The sequence below is a fragment of the Sminthopsis crassicaudata genome, chromosome 4, assembly GCF_048593235.1.
Source record: "Sminthopsis crassicaudata isolate SCR6 chromosome 4, ASM4859323v1, whole genome shotgun sequence".
Classification (NCBI taxonomy): domain Eukaryota; kingdom Metazoa; phylum Chordata; class Mammalia; order Dasyuromorphia; family Dasyuridae; genus Sminthopsis; species Sminthopsis crassicaudata.
In genome coordinates this window covers 375,753,469-375,776,005 of record NC_133620.1, presented here as the reverse complement: position 1 = coordinate 375,776,005, position 22,537 = coordinate 375,753,469, and the positions used below count along the sequence as shown (strand labels likewise).

At 34.9% G+C, this 22,537-nt stretch overlaps 1 protein-coding gene across 2 annotated transcripts in view; it reads left to right on the top strand.

The window, feature by feature from the left end:
* SPTA1 (spectrin alpha, erythrocytic 1) overlaps positions 1–22,537 on the top strand; it is a 112,483-nt gene that overhangs the window by 73,344 nt on the left and 16,602 nt on the right. For both annotated transcript variants that reach the window (XM_074262250.1, XM_074262251.1), the window contains exons 40-44: positions 5,180–5,278; positions 6,778–6,940; positions 8,142–8,218; positions 9,263–9,472; positions 21,068–21,364. In XM_074262250.1, coding sequence (XP_074118351.1) covers positions 5,180–5,278; positions 6,778–6,940; positions 8,142–8,218; positions 9,263–9,472; positions 21,068–21,364 — 846 coding nt within the window. The remainder of the gene's footprint in view (positions 1–5,179; positions 5,279–6,777; positions 6,941–8,141; positions 8,219–9,262; positions 9,473–21,067; positions 21,365–22,537) is intronic.

The window sequence follows — 22,537 nt, the reverse complement described above, 5'->3', positions numbered from 1 at the left end:
ATTTTGTGATCAATAATGATCTCTAGTTCTCCTCTGGTCATAAATTCCTTCCTCCTCCACAAGTCTGAGAGGTAGATTATCCTCTGTTCCTCTAATCTATTTATTATCTCCCTCTTTATGCCTAAATCATGGACCCATTTTGATCTTATCTTGGTATATGGTGTTAAGTGTGGATCCATATCTAATTTCTGCCATACTAATTTCCAGTTTTCCCAACAGTTTTTTCCGAATAATGAATTTTTATCCCTAATGTTGGAATCTTTGGGTTTGTCAAAGATTAGATTGCTATAGATGTACCCTTTTTTGTCCTTTGTATCTAATCTGTTCCACTGATCTACCGGTCTATTTCGTAGCCAATACCAAATGGTTTTGGTGACTGCTGCTATATAATATAGCTTTAGATCAGGTACACTTAGACCACCTTCCTCTGAGTTTTTTTTCATTAGTTCCCTTGCAATTCTTGACCTTTTATTCTTCCATATGAATTTTGTTGTTATTTTTTCTAGGTCATTAAAATAGTTTCTTGGGAGTCTGATTGGTATAGCACTAAATAAATAGATTAGTTTGGGGAGTATTGTCATCTTTATTATATTCGCTCGGCCTATCCAAGAGCAGTGAATGTCTTTCCAATTATTTAAATCTGATTTTATTTTTGTGGCAAGTGTTTTGTAATTTTTCTCATATAATTCCTGACTTTTCTTTGGTAGATGGATTCCCAAATATTTTATACTCTCAACATTTGTTTGGAATGGAATTTCTCTTTGTATCTCTTGCTGTTGCATTTTGTTAGTGATATATAAAAATGCCGAGGATTTATGTGGATTTATTTTGTATCCTGCCACTTTGCTGAAATTTTGAATTATTTCTAGTAGCTTTTTAGCAGAGTCTTTGGGGTTCTCTAAGTATACCATCATGTCATCTGCAAAAAGTGATAGTTTAATTTCCTCATTTCCTACTCGAATTCCTTGAATCTCTTTCTCGGCTCTTATTGCCGAGGCTAGCGTTTCTAGTACTATATTGAATAGTAATGGTGATAGTGGGCAACCTTGTTTCACTCCTGATCTTACTGGGAAAGGTTGCAGTTTATTTCTATTGCATATTATGCTTACTGACGGTCTTAAATATATACTCCTGATTATTCTAAGGAATAATCCATTTATTCCTATACTCTCAAGAGTTTTTAGTAGGAATGGATGTTGGATTTTGTCAAATGCTTTTTCTGCATCTATTGAGATGATCATATGGTTCTTATTAATTTGATTATTAATATGGTCAATTATATTAATAGTTTTCCTAATATTAAACCAGCCCTGCATTCCTGGAATAAATCCTACTTGATCATAGTGTATTATCTTGGAGATGATTTTCTGAAGTCTTTTTGCTAATATCTTATTTAAGATTTTAGCATCAATATTCATTAAGGAGATTGGTCTATAATTTTCTTTCTCAGTTTTCGATCTACCAGGTTTAGGTATCAGTACCATGTCTGTGTCATAAAAGGAATTTGGTAGGACTCCTTCATCCCCTATTTTTTCAAATAATTTATATAACATTGGGGCTAATTGTTCTTTAAATGTTTGGTAGAATTCACATGTGAATCCATCTGGCCCTGGGGATTTTTTCCTGGGGAGTTGATTAATAGCTTGTTCTATTTCTTTTTCTGAAATGGGACTATTTAAGCAATTTATCTCCTCCTCTGTTAATCTAGGGAGCCTATATTTTTGGAGGAAGTCATCCATTTCACTTAAGTTATCAAATTTATTTTGCCCAATAAATTTTTATACAACCCCATCTAAGCTGAGATGTTTAAGATAGCATTCATGTATGCTCAATGCAAAGTGCATGTTGTGCATCCAGAACTAAGGCTACAGTGAAGTCATGCAACAAAGGCAAACTGCCAGAAACACCTCAGATTCATTACATTTTTTATCTTGAATTAATTTTTGCTCATTGAATTCAGAAACTTTTTACTGTTGCCAGAGGCCCACAGTTTAAGAAGCTTTGGTACAAATTAACTGAAACTGTTTTAAAGTCAAATAGCTTAACATAATAATAATAATTTTCATACATTCAAGTTTTTAGTTAGATATTTAAAAGAATAAGTCATTTGGCCAACATGATTACATCTATCAAACCTTTAATGAATGATTCAGGTTCCTGCGCATCCAAAATCAAAACCAACTTCCAAAGTTGAACAATTAAATACAAGTGTTTTATCCAGACAAGCCAAACTGACAGCAGTTGAGATTCATTATTTTGAAGTACAAATGAGAAAAAGCACAACTTTTAATGGAAGTTCAAGTGCCTTTCTCCAGCCCTGATTCGATATGTTGTATATTGAGAAGTCTGTAATGTGCCTGATATTCTAAGGGGCAATTAAAACTAAGGGAGTCTGGACAACTTCAAAGGGAAGGGGAGAGGCCTCCTCTGTCAACATTCTACTATCAACACTTTAAATGCCAGGCAGAGGACTTTGTGAAGGGGGCAGTAGAGATTCTTGAATAGAGAAGTAAGATTGAAATGAGTGATGCTGATAGTTGTCCATAGGATGGACAAGAGAGGCAAGGAGACAATTGTCTATAAAGATCTAGAAAATTCTCATTGCCAGAATCCCTCAACCTCTGATAGAATACAATTTAAGAGAATAAAAAAGGTTCAGAAGGTGTTAATATACTACTACTACCACCACTATCACCACTACTTCTACTACTATTACTACTACTACAACTACCACCACCACTACCACTTCTATACTACTACTACTACCACTACTACCACAACTATGACTACCACAACCTCTACTACTACCACCACCACCACCACCACCACTACCACTACTATACTACTACCACAACTACCACCACCATCACTATTACTACTGCTACTGCTAATACTATTAATATTATGCCTACTACTACTACTATGTCTACTACTACTCCTGCTACTACTATTACTAACACTACTACCACAACTCCACCACCATAACCACTACTACTACTATTGCTACTACTATTACTACTACTACAACTGCTACTGCTACTACCGCTACTATTACTACTACTACAACTACTACTGCTACTACTATCATTACTACTACAACTGCTACTATTACTACTACTACTACTACTACTACTACTACTACTACTACTACTACTGCTACTATTACTACTACTGCTACTACTACTACTACTACTACTACTACTACTACTATTACTACTACTGCTACTACTATTACTACTACTATTACTACTACCACTACTACTACTACTACTACCACTACTACTTCTACTACACTAGCATTTTGTAGCATCTATAATGTATCAAGGCATTATATGCCAAGTGTTTCATAAATCTTATTCAATCCTCCTAATGACTCTGGGAAGTAGGTATTATCCCTATCCCTATTTTAGAATCTGAAGAAACTGAAACAGAGGTCAAGTGACTTGCCCAAGAACAAACGGCTAGTAATCATTTCAGGCTAGATTTGAATTCAGGGTTTTTTTTTTTTTAACAAGAGCTCTATCTACTGTACCCTTTGAAACTGTTACTGACTTTGTGATGTAGCAGCATCATTGACATCAACATCTTAAAACACATCTCAATGCATGAGACTCTTAGAAATAGCCAACACAAGGGAACATAGCAAATGTAGGCAAATAAAATACACTACCAGGGTAACCCAATGCTCCAAAGCTTTACTGGAGTTCAGCTCTCACAGTCTTTTTGATGAGGTTAATGGCAGTGCAGAGAGTTGTGGAAATCCCCTTTTGGTCAGAGGCACAGGTTCTTCATGAAAGAATTCACAAACCTGAAGAGTTTTAGGCTGCAAAAAATGGAAGTTTATTTTTGGATGAGGTCAGCTTTGCTAAGAGATTGACTTCTTTAGTGACAAAGTCCTGTTAGGGAAATGGAGGTTGGCACTGAGAAGAGAATGTCTTCTCAGCAGGCAGGGTCCTGGCAGCTATACCAAGGGACAAGGCTAGTCCTACTTTGGACATTTTGCAAAGAAATTAGTAAACAGAAAACTATTTTATGAGCAGATTTTGGCTGGGGGTGGGGAGGAAAGGAGGAAGGAGGGAAGAGAGAAAGAGGGAAACAGCCTGAGCTGATCAGACCAGGATTTCCCAAATAAAATTGCTTTGAAGGCTTCCTCAGACTGAATTTGAATAGAGATAAGGCTTGCCATACAAATGGCCCAGTTGGATGATGCCACTTAACTTGTCTGAGGAGATATGCCTCTTAGGCAAGCCTGAGACTGGCATCTCCCTTCTTTACAGATCAAAGGGTACACAATTTTAGAGTGTTAATTTTACAGATTAAAGGGAACACAATTTTACACCTCCATCATCTTGATCAGCCTCCTTTGCACAATGAGATATATATAATTAGGCAATAGGGAATCTTGGAATTTAGAGCTGGAACATACTTTAGAAATCATCGAAATGAACTCCTTCTTTGCAAATAGGGAAAATGATTCTTATAGAAGCTAAGGAATTTGACCAAGTACATATAAGTAGTAAGTAGAAATAAAGAGGTTCAAATCTGGGCCTTCTTATTTCAATTCCATCATTTTTTTCTAATTTCATATTGCACTTCAATGTGGACATATGTTGTTGTAGTCCTGGGATGTTACTTCATTTATGTGATACTTAATAGCTATTGCAGAGTGGGACTAAGGTTGACACTCTCCTTGTGGTTGCTGACATCATCTGGTGCTTTCCTGCTCTCCCAGATCAACTCTTTCGCCTCACTGATTGTGCTAAAATAGCCCTGGCAAGAGGGGATGCAGGCTCATAAAACAATTGTCACAGTGAGATAGGGGAGAAAGTTTCCTTTTCAAATGTCAGTTAACAGCTTGGAAAGGTAGAAGCAGATCATATTCAAAGACTTTGAGCCTTATGAGACACATATGTACATATTTTTGGTATATATATATATATGTATATATATATATATATATATATATACATATATATATATATAATTAATAAACATTTGTTTTCTCTCTCTATTAACTTTTCCCCACTGAAGAGGAAAAAAGAAAGAGAAAGAGATAAAACATTTTTAAGAAATAAGCACTTTGGTCATGTTCCAAAATTTGTGGCTTATTTTGCCTATCTAGTCTATCACCTTTCTGTACAGTAATTTTAACAGACTAGTCTGTAACCTTTCCATACAGAGCTTACTGAAGAAGCATGAGGCTTTGAAGAATGACTTTGCAAACCATGAGACTCGAGTGCAGGAAGTTTGCACTGAAGGAGAAGATCTTCTGAGCAAGGTAAGTGAAGAAATCATGGCTTAACATTTTTTAAAAATTGACTAAAGGTCTATTTTAGGCAATAGAAAGATGAAGAAATCATTGCTTTGGACTTTCCTTTTGATTGTCCCCAAAGTTTGGAACACTCTCTCTCATCTATCCTAACTGCTGACCTCCCTGGCTTCCTTTAAGTCCTAAATAAAATCCTAACTTCTTCAGGAAGTCCTCCCCAGTTCTCTTAATTCTAGTGACTTCCCTCTATCAATTATTTATAATTTATCTTTTATATAGTTTACTTTATGTAGTCCTTGCCCTCCACCCCAACCTTAGATTCTAAGTGCCTTGGGGCAAGCACAGTATTTTGGGGCTCTTTTTTTAATCCTTTAGTAACACAGTGTCTGGAACACAGTAGGCACTTTATAATTGTATAATTTGTAATAACTTTATAATTATCAGTTGATTATCTTGCTTTTCTCCCTGCCCAATTTATAGTATTATGGAATAGCAAAAGTTTTATGTTATGAGCTCAGTTGTAACATTATATAATGTATCCTGCTTATTTATATTTATATTTATGTTAAATAATTTGTCTATGACCCTATCCACCATTCCTATGATTCTCAAACCAGATGCCTCTTGTTGGCCATTCCTTTCCTGTCTGTATTGTTTCTTTTTAGAATCTAAGTTCCTTAAGGGCAGGAACTATCTTTCTTGTCTCTCTTTAATGTTTTCATCCATACCCAAATCTTCTGACTCTTGATATAATGCTTTTAACTGCATCATAGCTTTTTCATTATCAGCATTCATTCATTTAATTCAAATAAATTTAAAAAAATATTTATTATTATTTATGATTACTGAGCCTAATTGTGCTAATTGCCTCTCTCAATACCCTCCTTTATGCCATGATGGGACAAAACAAGGTATATAGTCTTTTTTAAGTTCTAAATTATATGATCTTATGACTCTATAGCTTCTTGGGCAGAAGGGAAAGTAAGACAATAACTGAGCAGTTCATCAATCCCAACAAACCTCTTCTGATGTTTTTATAGACAATAAAACCAATATCAACAAATTGTTCCTGTTGGTTTTATAGACAGTCGAACCAAATGAATCATTTCAATGCTCTAAATTATTAGATTCATCCATTGTTAGACAGATTCAGAAAGAGAGAAGGGAGACAGAAAACTCCTTATAATATATATCCAAAAGTAAATTTGGCTTCAAAATAGTTAGATATCCGTCATTCATTGTTAGACTTCTTGCAGGATGATTCTTAATAGAAGAAGCTACAAAGAGAATTCCTGTACAGGTATAGGTCACTTTCAATGTCCTTTTAGTTTTCTTTGATATCTGACATTCCTATCTAATGTGATATACCCACTTCTTTCCAAAATGTTTGAGTCACACATGGAGCTTTTCAAGATCTTAACCTTTGCCTGGATATTGTCCATTTTAAAGAGTAAATACTTGTTGATGGATTACTTGATTCCTCTTTCCCTTCGATTCCTGTGAGGCAGGAAGAAACACAACACAAAGAGAAAATTACAGCCAAGATCAATGGCCTGAATTCAAAGATCCCTGCTCTATCCAAAGCAATTGCAGCCTGGAAGGCCCAATTGGAAGAAGATGCTGCTTTCCAATTGTTTAACTGGAAGGCTGACACAGTGGAGTCATGGATAAGTATGTTCTGCAAAATTCGGTATTATATATATTGAGAAGCTAATGGGCAGACTGATCTGGACTTGGGATCTTTATGAACCTCTACAACATCCTTCTGGGGCCCTTTTATGAACTGGTAGGGTGGAAATTACAGTGTTGGTTTCTTTATAAGGTACTTAAAAAGAGTAGCAAATTATACACAATAGCTTTGCAGTTTCATGTGTAATAATTTTTTTATGTTATACCATTAATCAAATGCTTGTCTTATTTCATAAACTGAAAATAAAATAAATTAAAATATTTTTTTAAAAATCAATCTTGAATCTTAACCTCTTTTCTGATTAGAGGCTGAAATCTGTTTCTTGACTTTGCTGCTCAATAACATTATACATGATACAATAAAATATAAAAATTTATTATACATGAAACTGCAAAGCTATTGTGTACAATTTGGTATTCCTTTAAATACCTTATAAAGTTTAATTTTATATGACTCACATGGACCTTACATTCAAGAGCATGCTGGTAAATGTTTAACAATTAGTTCTCTGCAGGTGGGTAGAATGAGAATATAATAGACTTTTAAATTTAATCTGAATTGTTAACATTTTCTCCATCACTTTCTTAACTCTGAGCAATCATAGAATAATAAATTAGGACATGATTTGTAACATTTGTCTATTTCCCAGATTTAAATACACTGAAAATGTAACATCTGGCACTTATGATATAATTGGAGTTGCTTCTAACACTCTCTTCTTGCACATCTTATTTTTTAAATGTGGAAATTTTAATTGTTAAACTTATCTTTTGTCCCTTTCTACATGGTATAGTTAAAACAAAAAAGCACACTAAATTTGGCCTAGATTTGAATGGCAATTCTACTAATTCTCTTCATGTTACTTTGGACAACTGAATTAAACTCTCAATTTCTTTGTTCATAAAATTAAGAAATTGGGCTAGAAGACTTCCAAGGACTTTTCAAAAGCTTAATCTTATGATCTTGTGATCTTAAAATTTCACTCTTACTGGTTCATCCCAGGAAGGAAAACACCTTTAAAAGGCATTATACATACCAATGACTCATAGCTATTAGAGTTAGGAAATCCCTTGGGTATTCCAGTCTAAATGTTTCCTGCTATGCTTTAAAGAAATTTGCTTCTACTTTTATCATCCTCCAACTTACTCCCAAAATTGTGATTATTTTCATAATCTTTTTCAGCTGAAAAAGAATCCACTCTGAAGATAAATGGAAATGGAAGAGACCTTGCTGCTTACCGTATGCTACTCGCTAAGCAGGTAAAAATGAGAACTACCCATTTTTTTTATCAGAAAGTTAACCAGTAGGAAAGTAGAAAGTCTATGGAATAAGGGATTTGGGAAAAGAGGGCAAACTTTTTCTTCTTAAGATATTTCACACTGGCTTCAATTATTTTGACTCTTCTATTGTCAGTTCTTACCAAGTAGTGATTTTTGTAAATCAAGCTCCTCTGGGTTCTGTTAGCATAATTCTAATTTTGAGATCCACATTCCAAAATCCTCCACTCATTTGGTGTCCAATGTAGAAGTGGTATTTGAGGCAATGAACAGATAGGATCCTGGGCTGAAGAGAATCAGGAGACCTGAGTTTTAGTCCTAGTCCTAGATTCTGAGACTATCTGCAAAATAAGAGTCCTCCATTATGTGAATCCTAAGGTTTCTTTGGCCTCTGCATTTTATTAATTTCTCTCTTACATCCCGAGGAGGCTGCAAAAGCTATATAAGACTCTGATCCTTGCTTTAATGGAAATACTATTTTCAAATGTCATGTTCAATCACCAAGTTTTTATTAAGGAAATAGCATATGCAGAGTATTATACTTAAACTGAAGGGACCTATGAAATTTAGATAAGCTATTCCTCTCTCATTTAATAGAGCTTCTATCATATAGTGGGTTGATTGAGTGAATGATTTAACAGGCAAACCTTGACTCCCACCTCTTTTTGTGACAGTAGACATGATCCTTGATGATTATGATTAGTAGAGTTTATAAGATCTGAAGTCAGAAGACTAATGTTCAAATTCTAGCTCTTATTTGGTTCTTAGTCTCATTTGTGTCAGCCCCTGTTTTCTTTATTTATAAAACGAGAGTGTTAGGCTAAATGTTTTCTAAATCTACATGTGTAACACTTTTAACCTATGGTTCCTATATCACTTACCTAGACTGCATCTTGATCATCACCCTGATCTTTACACACCCTTTCTCAAGCTGTGCTTCAAATCTGGGGGATTGACAGATGTAGAGACTTTCTTGATCTCCACTGGGATAGCCCCTACTTACTTTTCTCCATTGCCCTCATGTAGGATACACTGGATGATGGACTGAAAAGCTTTGAGCAGGAACGACTATCTGAAATAACAGACTTAAAAGATCAACTGGTAGCATCAGAGCACAGCAGAACAAGCATTATCAAGGACCGGCATGCTGCGCTTCTCAAACGCTGGGACCAGCTACTGGCTGCTGCTGCAGCGCGAAGGGCAAAGCTGCTGGAGGAACAGCTACCCCTTAAGAAGGTAATCCCAGAGAGGAGTGATTAGTTGCAAATGGGCTAGGAACCTACATAGATTCCAGATGCAATTCTAAGATCAGTCAATCATCACATAATTATTAAGGGCTTTTATAAAGAGACAAGTAGGTGTAGTCAACTCCATTCTCCATCTCATCCCCAATCTAAAGAGGCTAATTATATTATGGTGGGGCCACATCAGATGAGTGTTTCGAGTTTCTACCATTATTGATTTAATCTAATACTCAGACCCTTGGAAAACACTACTAATCTCTGGATTTGTCTCTCTCCTACCTGTTCTCACATTAAAAGATACAGTAATAGGTGACCACAATATAATTATATTTAAACTCTCTCAGGGTCTGAGGCACAATCCTGTTAAAGCAAAGGATACTTTCCCTTTTTGTCACACTAGCTCTTGAGCCCCCAGCCAATATGTTTTATTTCTACACACTCAGCTACTCCCAGGGTAATACACACACATATTATATGACATTTATACAACTGGCCATTCATAATAATGACATTTTAGATCACAAAAAGAAACAATAACAAATAATATATAATAATATTTATAATAATGAAACTTCTAGATAACAAGTTGAAACAAACACATATCACAATATACATATAAGGCAGATCACATTCTTTCAACAGTGCACTCAACAACTGGTGTGGAGTGGATGAATCTGACAGGGAAATAGAAGAAGAGGAAAACATTTGTACTTAGGCCCACTCAACTCTAGATTGCAAGTTTCAATATCAATGCTTCCTTAAGGAACATATGCACCAAATGAAACTGCTCATCTGAATACTGCATGATTATTGATCATTTTTGTACATGTGGATCCTTTTCTGTCTTTTATGATATTTTTGGATATGCAATGGAGACACTGCATATTTTGTTTGATAATCTGATAGTCCTTTGAGCATAGTTCCAAACTGTTCTCCAGGGTGGTTGGATTATTTCACAACTCTACCAATAATGCATTAGTGTCCCAGTTTTCTCACATCCCCTCCAATATTCATCCTTTTGCTGTCATCTTAGCCAATCTGAAAGCATTTTATGTGAGTTTTACATGTACAATCATGCAAAACATGTTTACATATTAGTAATGTTGTGAAAGATTACACAGACTACCCCCCAAAATATGAAAAAAAATTCAAAAAGTAAAAAATAGTATGCTGCAATCTGCATCTTATTCCATCAATTCTTTCTTTGGATGTGGACATAACATTTTTTTTTTTATTGTGAGTTCTTTGGAATTGTCTTGAATCATTGCATTTGTAGCAATTAAGTCAGATAATCATCAAATTGGCTATCTCTGGGCTATATTATCCAATTCAGTCAACTATTTGCTCATCAGAGTTTTGCACTGTCCAATTATAATAGAACAATACAGTTCCATTCCTCAGCAACACAATTCAGATTCACATTTGAATCTAATACTGAAGCTGAAAAAATCTTGTGCTTCCTTCTCAAGCCAGAATGGAACTGCAGCAGAGAGCAAAGCTTTTATGAATAGTTTCACTTTTTTTCCAGCTCTGGGTGATGCTGATAAGTAATACTCATATAGAAGATTTTGGCCAATGACATTAATCTCTCTAAACCAATCAGAAATCACTTCACTGAAGTCTTCTCCAAATTAACTGCCTCTCAGATGAGCAGCTTTTCTGATCTGAATGTCTTCACCTCTTCCCTTCATGTTTCTTTCTCCTCTTACTGATGCAACTGCCCCAGTTCTTTGCATTCAGTGTCTTAAATAAGAGTCTTCCAAGTCTCAATGTCTGATGGCTTAATTAAAAAAGTCTGGAGTTCTCAATTACCAAGACCAAATTTATAATTTTTTGTTAAACCTACTTAAGATACTCAGTATTTCTACAATATCTTATTCTTTTATCCCAAAACATGTAAATCCAAATTAAGTGAGGAGACCTTTTATACTTCAGTTCTGAACTTCAATAAAGTAATCTGTTTCTTTGATGTTTTTGAAAATTTATTTCTCACAATCACATCTTTCTAAGTTTTAGTAAATAAAAGATCCTTAATCTTTATCTTTTTAAAAAATGGTATTGTAATTTTTTCAAATACACACAAAAATAGTTTTCAACATTCACTTTTGCAAAATCTTGTGTTCCAATTTTTCCCTCTCTTCTTCTCTCCCGCCTTCCCAAATCAGCAAGCAATCTGTTTTAAGTTAGATGTGTGCAATTATCCTAAACATATTACCATATGTGTTAGGCTGCACAAAAAAAATCAGATCAAAAATGAAAAAAAGCACAAAAAAGAAAAAAAAATCAAGCAAATAAGAAAACAACAACAAAAAGATAAAAATTCTATTCTTTGATATATATTCAGTTTTATAAGTCTCTCTCTTGATATAGATGGCACTTTCCAATATAAGCCTATTGGAATTTAAAAAATAAACAAAAGAAGTCTATTGCAATTTCTTTGAATCACCTCATTAGTAAAAAGAGCCAAGTCCTCGATAGATGGTTATCACATAATCTTGTTGTTATTGTGTACAATATTCCTTGGTTCTGCTCATTTCACTTAGTATCAATTCATGTAAGGCTTTTGAGGCTTTTCTGAAATCAATCCACTTATTTCTATAAAGAACAAAAATATTCTATTAAATTTTTATAGCATAACTTATTCAGCCATTCCCCAATTGAGGAATCAAGGAGCATCCACTCAACTCCCAGTTCCTTGCCAATAAAACAGGGATGCTACAAACATTTTTGTACATGTGGATCCTTTTCTGTCTTTTATGATATTTTTGGATATGCAATGGAGACACTGCATATTTTGTTTGATAATCTGATAGTCCTTTGAGCATAGTTCCAAACTGTTCTCCAGGGTGGTTGGATTATTTCACAACTCTACCAATAATGCATTAGTGTCCCAGTTTTCTCACATCCCCTCCAATATTCATCCTTATCTTTTGCTGTCATCTTAGCCAATCTGAAAGGTATAAAGTGGTAGCTCGGAGTTATCTTAACTTGCATTTCTCTAATAAATAGTGATTTTAGAGCATTTTTTTATATAATTAGAAATGGCTTTAATTTCTTCATCTGAAATTGTCTGTTCATATCCATTAGCCATTTATCAACTGAGGAATTTCTTATTCTTATAAATTTAAGTCAATTTTCTATGTCTTTTAGAAATGAGGCATTTATCAGAAACACTGGCTGTAATTTTTTTTTTAAAACCAGTTTTCCATTTTCCTTTTAATGTTGGCTGCAATAGTTTTGTTTGTGCAAATTTTTAAAAATTTAATGTATTCTGTTCTCTTGTTCTTCTTTGGCCATAAATTTCTCCCTTCTTCACAGATCTGAAAGGCAGATAATCCTTTGTTCTCCTAATTTGTGTTACTCTTTATATCTAAATTATGAACCCATTTTAACCTTCTATTGGTCAATGCCTAATTTCTGCCATACTTTTTTCCAGTTTTCCTAACAATTTTTGTCAGAGTTCTTATTCTAGAAGCTGGAGTTTTGGGTTTTATCAAACACTAGATTACTGTAGTCATTAACTTTTGTGTTTTGTGAACCTAACCTATTCCACTGATCCACTTCTCTATTTCTTATGCAGTACCATATGGTTTTAATATCACTGCTTTATAATATAGCTTAAGGTCTGGTAAAGGTAAGCCACCTTCCTTTGAAGTTTTTCATTAATTCCCTTGAAATTCTCAACCTTTTGTTCTTCTAGATGAATTTTGTTATTTTTCTACATCTATAAACTAATTTCTTGGCAGTTTGATTAGTATGGCATTTAATTATTTAGATGGAATTTTCACTTTTATTATATTTGCTCAGCCTACCCACAAGCACTTGATATTTTTCCAATTGTTTAGATCTAACTCTGTGTCAAAAGTATTTTGTAATTGTGTTCATATAGTTGGCTTTCTCTTGGCAGGTAAATTCCAAAATATTTTATATAATCTACTGTGGCTGATCAGACCTATACCAGCTTGAAATGTTTGCCAAAGGTTGGACACAAATAGTCCCTATTAACTTTTGGTTAGCTTCTCTAAATTTGCTCATTTTATGTTTCTTTTGGGCTAATTCAATTCTGCTTTGCTCATAGAGCACAGCACCTTCTCTGAGGAGGACATTCTATGCTGGGGAATCCTGTGCCAATGACTCTTATCTCATATACAATGGTAACATATAGAAATACCAAATATTTAGTTGTATGCCCAATTTGTTGCTCGTCTCTATTTTATTCATGTAAGCATCAAGAGATATAAAATTTCTTCTAAGAATTTCTTTGGCTGCACCCCATAAGTTTGGGTATGTTGCCTCATTATTGTCATTCTCTTGGATGAAATTATAAACTGTTTCTATGATTTGTTGTTTGACCCATTCATTCTTTAGAATTAGATTATTTATTTTCCAATTAATTTTGTTCTATTTTCCCACAAACTTTTATTACATGAAATTTTTATTGCATCATGATGGGAAAAGGATGCCTTTCTACCTTTCTGTATTTGATTGTGATGTTTTGATGCCTCATGGTCATTTTTTTGTGTGCCACATATAACTGAGAAAAACATGTATTTTACTCTCTATCCCCATTCAAATTTCTCAAAAGATCTATCATACCTGAAATTCTAGTCACCTCCTTAACTTCTTTCTTATTTTGTGTTGAGATTTGTCTAGTTCTCATATAGGGAGATCAAAATCCCCCACTAGTATAATTTTGCTTTCTATTTCTTCTTGCAGCTCAATTAACATCTCCTTTAAGAAAATAACTAACTCTGTTTTTCCTCTTACCTTGTTTTCCTTCAATTATATTTTCTCTTTCCTTTCCCCCTTTACTTCCTTTCCAGTTTTTTTTTCTTTTGACCATACCCTTCCTCAAACAGCCCTCCACTTTTACAGCCCCTCCCTCTGTCATACCTTTCCCCTTCTACTTCTGTTCTTCTTTCTATTAGCCTCCCCCTTTTCTTTCCCCTTTCCTCTCCTACTTCCCTATAGGATGAGACAAGCTTCTATGTGAAGCTAAATTTATCTGAAATTTTCTCTTTGAGCCAAATCTGATGAGAATAAGATTTACACAATGCTCATCCTCCTCCTTTTCCCCCCTCAATTGTAATAGGGTTTTTTTTTTGTCTCTTCATGAGATGTAATTTGCCCTATTTTAACTCCATTTTCCTCTTCTTCCAGTAGAATCACCTTTCCTTCTCCAGTTTCTTTTTTATATCATCATGATAAAATCAAAATATCTGCACCTTTTAAGCATACCCATAAGAGAGATACAGATTTCAAGATAAACATATCATCTTCCCACAAAAGGATATAAGCTTTTTCACTTTTAAAACAAAGTTATTTTTTTTCTTTCCTTTTAATCTTTTTTTTAAATTTAATTGTTTTTATTTACCAGATATATCCATGGGTAATTTTATAACATTGACAATTGCCAAACCTTTTGTTCTAATTTTTCCCCTCCTTTCCTCCCAACCCCCCAGATGGCAGGTTGACCAATACATGTTAAATATGTTACAGTATAAATTAAATACAATATATGCATACATGTCCAAATAGTTGTTTTGCTGTACAAAAAGAATCAGACTTTGAAACCTTTTAATCTTTTTATGCTTCTCTTGTGTTCTATATTTGAAGATCAGATTTTCTATTCAGCTCTGGTATTTTCATCAGAAATAAATGAAATTCACTTGTTTCATTGAATGTCCATCTTTTCCCCTGAAAGATTATGTTCAATTTTCCTGGATAGTTGATTCTTGGCTGTAATACAAGTTCCTTTGCCTTCCAGAATATCAGATTCCATGCCTTTTGATCCTTGGAAGTGGAATCTGCTAGGTCTTGGGTAATCCTGATTGTAGCTCCTTGATATTTGAATTGCTTGCTTCTGGATGCTTGCAATATTTTCTCCTTGATTTGATAATTCTGAAATTTAGCAACAATGTTCTTTGGAGTTTTCATTTTGGGGTGTCTTTCAGAAGGTGATTGATGAATTCTTCATTGGCTATTTTACCCTCTAGTTCCAGGATATCCAGGCAGTTTTCCTGGATGATATCCTGAAAGATATTCTAGGCTTTTTTTTTCAACATGGTTTTCAGGAAGTCCAATAATTCTTACATTGTCTCTCCTAGATCTATTTTCTTTCTTTCTTTTTTTTTTTTTTTTTTTTTTTGGAGATAAGAGGCTTGTTTTATTTTTTAAAATTATTATACTTTTTTTTTACAAAACATATGCATGAGTAATTTTTCTTTTCTTTCTTTTTTTTTTTTTTTGTTGTTGTTGTTGCAAAGAAAGGATTGTATTCACAAGGTAAAAATAATCTGGGAAGAGAAACAAAACAAAACAAAACAAAACAATGATTACAGTTTACACTCATTTCCCAGTGTTCCTTTTCTGGATGTAGCTGATTCTGTCCATAATTGATCAATTGGAATTGGATTAGCTCTTCTCTATGTTGAAGACATCCACTTCCATAAGAATACATCCTCATACAGTATCATTTTGAAGTATATAATGATCCCCTAGTTCTGCTTGTTTCACTCAGCAGTCTCTCCAAGCCTCTCTGTATTCCTCCTGTTGGTCATTTCTTACAGAACAATAATATTCCATAATATTCATATACCATAATTTACCCAACCATTCTCCAATTGATGGGCATCCATTCATTTTCCAGTTTTTAGCCACTATGAAAAGTGCTGCCACTAACATTTTGGCACATACAGGTCCCTTTCCCTTCTTTAGTATTTCTTTGGGATATAAGCCCAGTAGTAGCACGGCTGGGTCAAAGGGTATGCACAGTTTGATAACTTTTTGGGCATAGTTCCAAATTGCTCTCCAGAATGGCTGGATTCTTTCACAATGCCACCAACAATGCATCAGTGTCCCAGTTTTCCCACATCCCCTCCAACATCCATCATTATTTGTTCCTGTCATCTTAGCCAATATGACAGGTGTGTAATGATATCTCAGAGTTGTCTTAATTTGCATTTCTCTGATCAATAGTGATTTGGAACACTCTTTCATATGAGTGGAAATAATTTTAATTTCATCATCTGAAAATTGTCTGTTCATATCCTTTGACCATTTATCAATTGGAGAATGGCTTGATTTCTTATAAATTAAAGTCAATTCTCTGTATATTTTGGAGATGAGGCCTTTATCAGAACCTTTAACTGTAAAAATGTTTTCCCAATTTGTTACATCCCTTCTAATCTTGTTTGCATTAGTTTTGTTTGTGCAGAAACTTTTTAATTTGGTGTAATCAAAATGTTCTATTTTGTGATCAATAATGGTCTCTAGTTCTCCCTTGGACACAAACTCCCTTCTCCTCCACAAGTCTGAGAGGTAAACCATCCCATGTTCCTCCAATTTATTTATGATTTCGTTCTTTATGCCTAAATCTTGGACCTATTTTCATCTTATCTTAGTATGTGGTGTTAAATGTGGGTCTATGCCTAATTTCTGCCATACTAATTTCCAGTTTTCCCAGCAGTTTTTGTCAAATAATGAATTCTTATCCCCAAATTTGGGATCTTTGGGTTTAGATTGCTATTTTTATTCACTATCTTGCCCTGTGAACCTAACCTATGCCACTGATCAACTAGTCTATTTCTTAGCCAATACCAAATGGTTTTGGTGACTGCTGCTTTATAATATAGTTCTAGATCAGATACAGCTAGACCACCTTCATTTAATTTTTTTTTCATTACTTCTCTTGAAATTCTCGACCTTTTGTTGTTCCATATGAATTCTGTTGTTATTTTTTCTAGGTCATTAAAATAGTTTCTTGGGAGTCTGATTGGTATAGCACTAAAGAAATAGATTATTTTAGGAAGTATTGTTATCTTAATTATATTCGCTCGGCCTATCCAAGAGCACTGAATGCCTTTCCAATTATTTAAATCTGACTTTATTTTTGTGGCAAGTGTTTCATAATTTTGCTCATATAATTCCTGACTAGTCTTTGGTAGATGGATTCCCAAATATTTTATACTCTCAACATTTTTTTGGAATGAAATTTCTCTTTGTATCTTTTGCTGTTGCATTTTGTTGGTGATATAAAAATGCTGAGGATTTATGTGGATTTATTTTGTATCCTGCAACTTTGCTAAAATTCTGAATTATTTCTAATAGCTTTTTAGCAGAGTCTTTGGGGTTCTCAAAGTATACCATCATGTCATCTGCAAAGAGTGATAGTTTGATTTCCTCATTTCCTACTCTAATTCCTTGAATCTCTTTCTTGGCTCTTATTGCCGAGGCTAGAGTTTCTAGTACTATATTGAATAGTAATGGTGATAGTGGGCAACTTTGTTTCACTCCTGATCTTACAGGGAAAGGTTCTAGTTTATCACCATTATATATGATGTTTACTGAAGTTTTTAAATATATGCTCGTTATTATTTTAAGGAATAGTCCATTTATTCCTATACTCTCAAGTGTTTTTAGTAGGAATGGATGTTGGATTTTATCAAATACTTTTTCTGCATCTATTGAGATGATCATATGGTTTTTATTAATTTGATTATTAATATGGTCAATTATACTAATAGTTTTCCCAATATTAAACCAGCCCTGCATTCCTGGTATAAATTCCCTTAGATGTGGTAGATTCTCTATGCCTCTTACTGGGATATAGTTTCCCTCTTTTTTTTTTAATCTCTCCTTCCCTTTTTTCTGATCATATCCCCTTCCCTTTACTAATACCCTTTTTAAAATATTATATCAGTAAAATCGAATTATGTATGCGGACTTTCTGTATATCCACAACAAAGATACAGTTCTCAAGAGTTATTTTTACCTTTTTTTGCTTCTCTTCAGTCTTGCGGATTTAGATCGATTTTTTTGTATAAGTCTGTTTTTTTTTTTTTTTTTTTCCCTTGGAAACAAATGGAATTCCTCTATTTCATTAAATGACCATCTTCTTCCATGAAAGAAAATGCTAAACTTAGCTGGGTAGTTTGCTTGGTTACAATTCTTGTTCTTTTGCCTTTTGGAATATCAGCTTCCAGGCCCTTCCATCCTTTAATGTGGAGGTAGCCAGATCTTGCATGACCCTTATTGTGGCACCTTGATATTTGAATTGTTTTTTCCTAGCTGCATGCAGTATTTTATTCCTTAGTTTGGTAGTTCTGCAGCTTAGCCACAATGTTTCATGGAGTTCTTTTTTTAGGGTCTTTTTTAGAAGGTGTTCAATGAATTCTTTCAACGCCTATTTTCCCTTTTGTTTCTATTATCTCTGGACAATTCTCTTTGATGATTTCCTGTAAAATAGAATCTATGCTCTTTTTTTGATCATAGTTTTCGGGAAGTCCAATGATCCTCAGATTATCTCTCCTAGATCTATTTTCCAGATCTATAGATTTTCCCAGTATTTAATGTTATTCTCCAGCTTTTCAATTTTTTTTTTTTTGTTTTGTTTTGTTTGACTGATTCTTGGTTTCTCAATGAATCCTTCATTTCTATTTGTTACATCCTGATTTTTAATGAGTTTTTTTTTTCATTCACATTTCTTAGTTCTTTTTGTATGTGCCCAACTGAGTTTTTAAATGAATTATGTTGCTCTGTTGAATTTTTTTTTCCATTTCACTAATTTTTTTTAGTGAGTTATTTTCTTTTTCCAATTCAGAAATCCTACTTTCCTGTGATTTTTTAACTCTTTCTAATTCACAATTTTGTTTCCCTTCACCTCCTGTGAATTCTTTATTTTTTCCAACTCAAATTTCAGGACGTTGTTATTCTCTATCATAGCTTCTCTTTCCTTTCCCCATTTTTCTTAAAATTCTCTTAACTTTTTAATTTTCTCTTCTAGGAGAGAGTTATGTGATGGGGCCAGGTATCATTCCCCTTTAGGGTGTTATCTGGAGACTTTCTGTTGTTAGCCTCCTCAGGGTTGGATACCCGCTCTTTCTCAGTATAGGTGTCAATCATTCTCTTCAGCTTTTTACTCATTGTTAAAAATCTGTGGGGGTCTGCCCTTGGGGTAAGAAATTTATTTACCAGCTTCCTCCCAGACCGGATGGATGCAGCAGTCTTTGCCTGAGCTAAGAGAGAGCTCTGGGAGAGAGTTCCCCTCTCTCCTCCCCAGAAATGCCTTAGGGGTGGTTACCACCACTGCAGCTTTGAGGAGTGCCCAGTGAAGGACCCCACTGTGTGGCCTAGCAACTGCCCTGAGGTTTATGGCTGAACAGTAAAAGCGTCACAAACCCCAGCCAAAGCCTCCCGTGTGGCCATGGATATTAGCAGCTGATGCAAAAAGCCCCTGCACTCTAACCAGAAGTGTCTGCCCAGAAACTGCGGTCCCTACTTCAAAGGTTCTGCTTCTCTGGGAGTTCCACTTCTCTAGGAGTTCCACTTCTCTGGGAATTCTACTGCTGCTAGAATTTTACTGCCTCAGGCTGAGCCCCACACTATGTGGATTAGAGGCTGCCTCAGGCTGTGTCCCCCACTGTTCAGGCTCTCAACTTCCCGAGGAGAAGCCCCAGGCAGCAGAAGGCAGCTGTTAGGTCACTTCCGGATTGGGGTGGATTTCGGGTCTGGCTTTATATTTTAAAGTAGCTTGATTTTTCTTCTGATCTGCTGTTTTACAAGCAGTAAAAAAGCTATCAGCCTGTGCCAGATTCCTCTATCTCAGTGGCTTCTCTGATCCCAGAGTTCTCCCTAGCCCAATTGGCACAGTGTGCTAGTACCAAACCCTGTCTGTGCTGATCTTTTTTTCCTCCCCTTGGAACCGACCTTTTCTGTTGAAATTCCAAATTCTCTTCAGCTGGTAAGTTGTGCTTCTTATCCTTGTGATTTTTATCAGTCCAGCATTATTTTTGAGGCTGATTTAACTAGTTGGTAATGAGGGAAGAAGGGAGCTTATAAATTTGCGTTTATCTTCTCCGCCATCTTTGCTCCGCCACCCCCCCAAATATCTTCTTCTGGAAATTTGTTACACTTCAAATATTTGTGGATTCTGTTTCTCCAAAACCATTTCAGAGGCTTGATATGGTATTGATCTTAGGAATGCTAGGAGGAGCTAAGATAAAGATATGCCTACTCTCTGTCATCTTGGCTCTGTCCTACATAATTTGACAATGAATATAAATCTTTTTCTTTACATAATTTTCCTACTTTTCTCATCATTGATGTTTCTTTAACAGACTACATTTCACACTTATATGCTACAAGTGTGTATTGATTGCTGGAAATACAAGGAAAGTGTGGGGGGGGGCAGGAAGCCTGCTTTCTAGTAGTCTAAATAAGGAGACAAAATGTAAACAATTTATATAGAGATAGATAGATAGATAGATAGATAGATAGATAGATATAGATATAGATATACACACACAATAAATGACAGGTAATTATAATGAGAAGGCACTAGCAGTGAGGAAGACTGAGGATAGCTTCATGCAAGTCAAATTTGAACTGAATTCTAAAGGAAGGCAAGAACTAGAATTCAGGAGAAGTCTGGTTCCCTGTACTATCCATCTAATATTCTTAGTTATCTCTATGCATTATTTAAGAGCAACAGATATGATGTCTCTGATAAATGTCTCTATCTCTAGAACATGGAAAATGAATGATTGCATGATAAAGCAGGGTGTGTTCTTCTCTCTTTTTCTCCCAGGCTGAGGAGTTGTTGTTAGAGTTTGCTCAGAAGGCTTCAGCCTTCAACAACTGGTGTGAGAATGCAGAAGAGGATCTCTCTGAACCTGTACACTGTTTCTCCTTAGAAGAGATCCAACAGCTTCAGAAGGACCATGAGGCCTTTCTAACCTCCCTCACAGGAGCTCGAGCTGACTTTGATCATTTGGTAGAATTGGATCAGCAAATTAAAGCCATGAATATGCACTCCAGCATATATACTTGGTTGACAATGGAGGCTTTAGAAAGCATCTGGTTGAACCTGCCCAACATCATCAAGGTATCATGGGGATAGTCCTAAGGGAAACAATAAAAAGAGCTTTAGATTTGTTATCAAAGAAATACTTTTGTTTTCTAAATCTGATATTTATTCCATGTATGAGTTTGGGCAAATGCTTTTAGGCTCTATAGGCCTTAGTTCCCTTACCTATGAAATAAGAAAGTTAAACTGAGCTCTGAATTTGTCTCTTTCATTACAAAATCATCCCTATGTCACAGATAATCAGAGCCATATATCATTTGGAATTCTGGATAGTTGGGCACTAATTTGCCAATTTAGATTTTAAAATGAAGATGAGATTCTCATACATATGCCCAAAGATCCCTTTGCTACCCCATCCCCTCCTTTACCTCATCCTCAATATATACATAGCATTACCAGGCATAACAGAGCATTGTCTCTCACTTCTATATTAATAATAATAATAATAATAGTATAACCATAAGTAATAGTACTTTAAGGTTTGCAAAACATGTTATAAATATTATCTCATTTATCCTAAAAAGAATCTTGGAAGATGGGTGGTATTATTATTTTTATTTTATGAGACAGCAAGAGGTTCAGTGATTTGTCCAGTTTCACATAGCTAGCATATACTTGGATTTGGATCTGAGTACTTGGTCCCCTACTTCATAAGCTACCCTTCTGTAACAACTTTTGGCCTTGAAAGCTATCTTTTTTTTGTTTGTTTGTTTAATTTCACCTTGTTTCATCTCGTCTCCTTGAACATCCTGCTCCATTGCTTGATACTCATGGTGTTGACCCTGACTTCTCAAAGGCTGTGGAATACAAGATTTGGCAAGCCCTACCAAATTGGAAAAGCTTTGATTAGGAGACAAGTGTTAAACTATGAGTCTGTCATATGAGATTGAACTGGCTTAATTTAGAAAGGTTCATCACCAGAAAGATGGCAGCCAGATGATGAATTTGGGATGTAAAGAGCAAATTATGAATATGATTATTCAAAGGTGGATGGATGCAATCAGCATTAGTGGAGTGAATAATACTACTGGTGAAGTCATAAGTCACTGAAATCAAGTATAAGAATGTTAGGGTCTGGGAAGGGAATACATAGAAAGATTTATGCCATATTACATTTTCATAGCAATAACCCCTGATGAGGAGCCACATAGAACTACATACTTGCTGAGAAAGGCATTGACTAGTAGCACC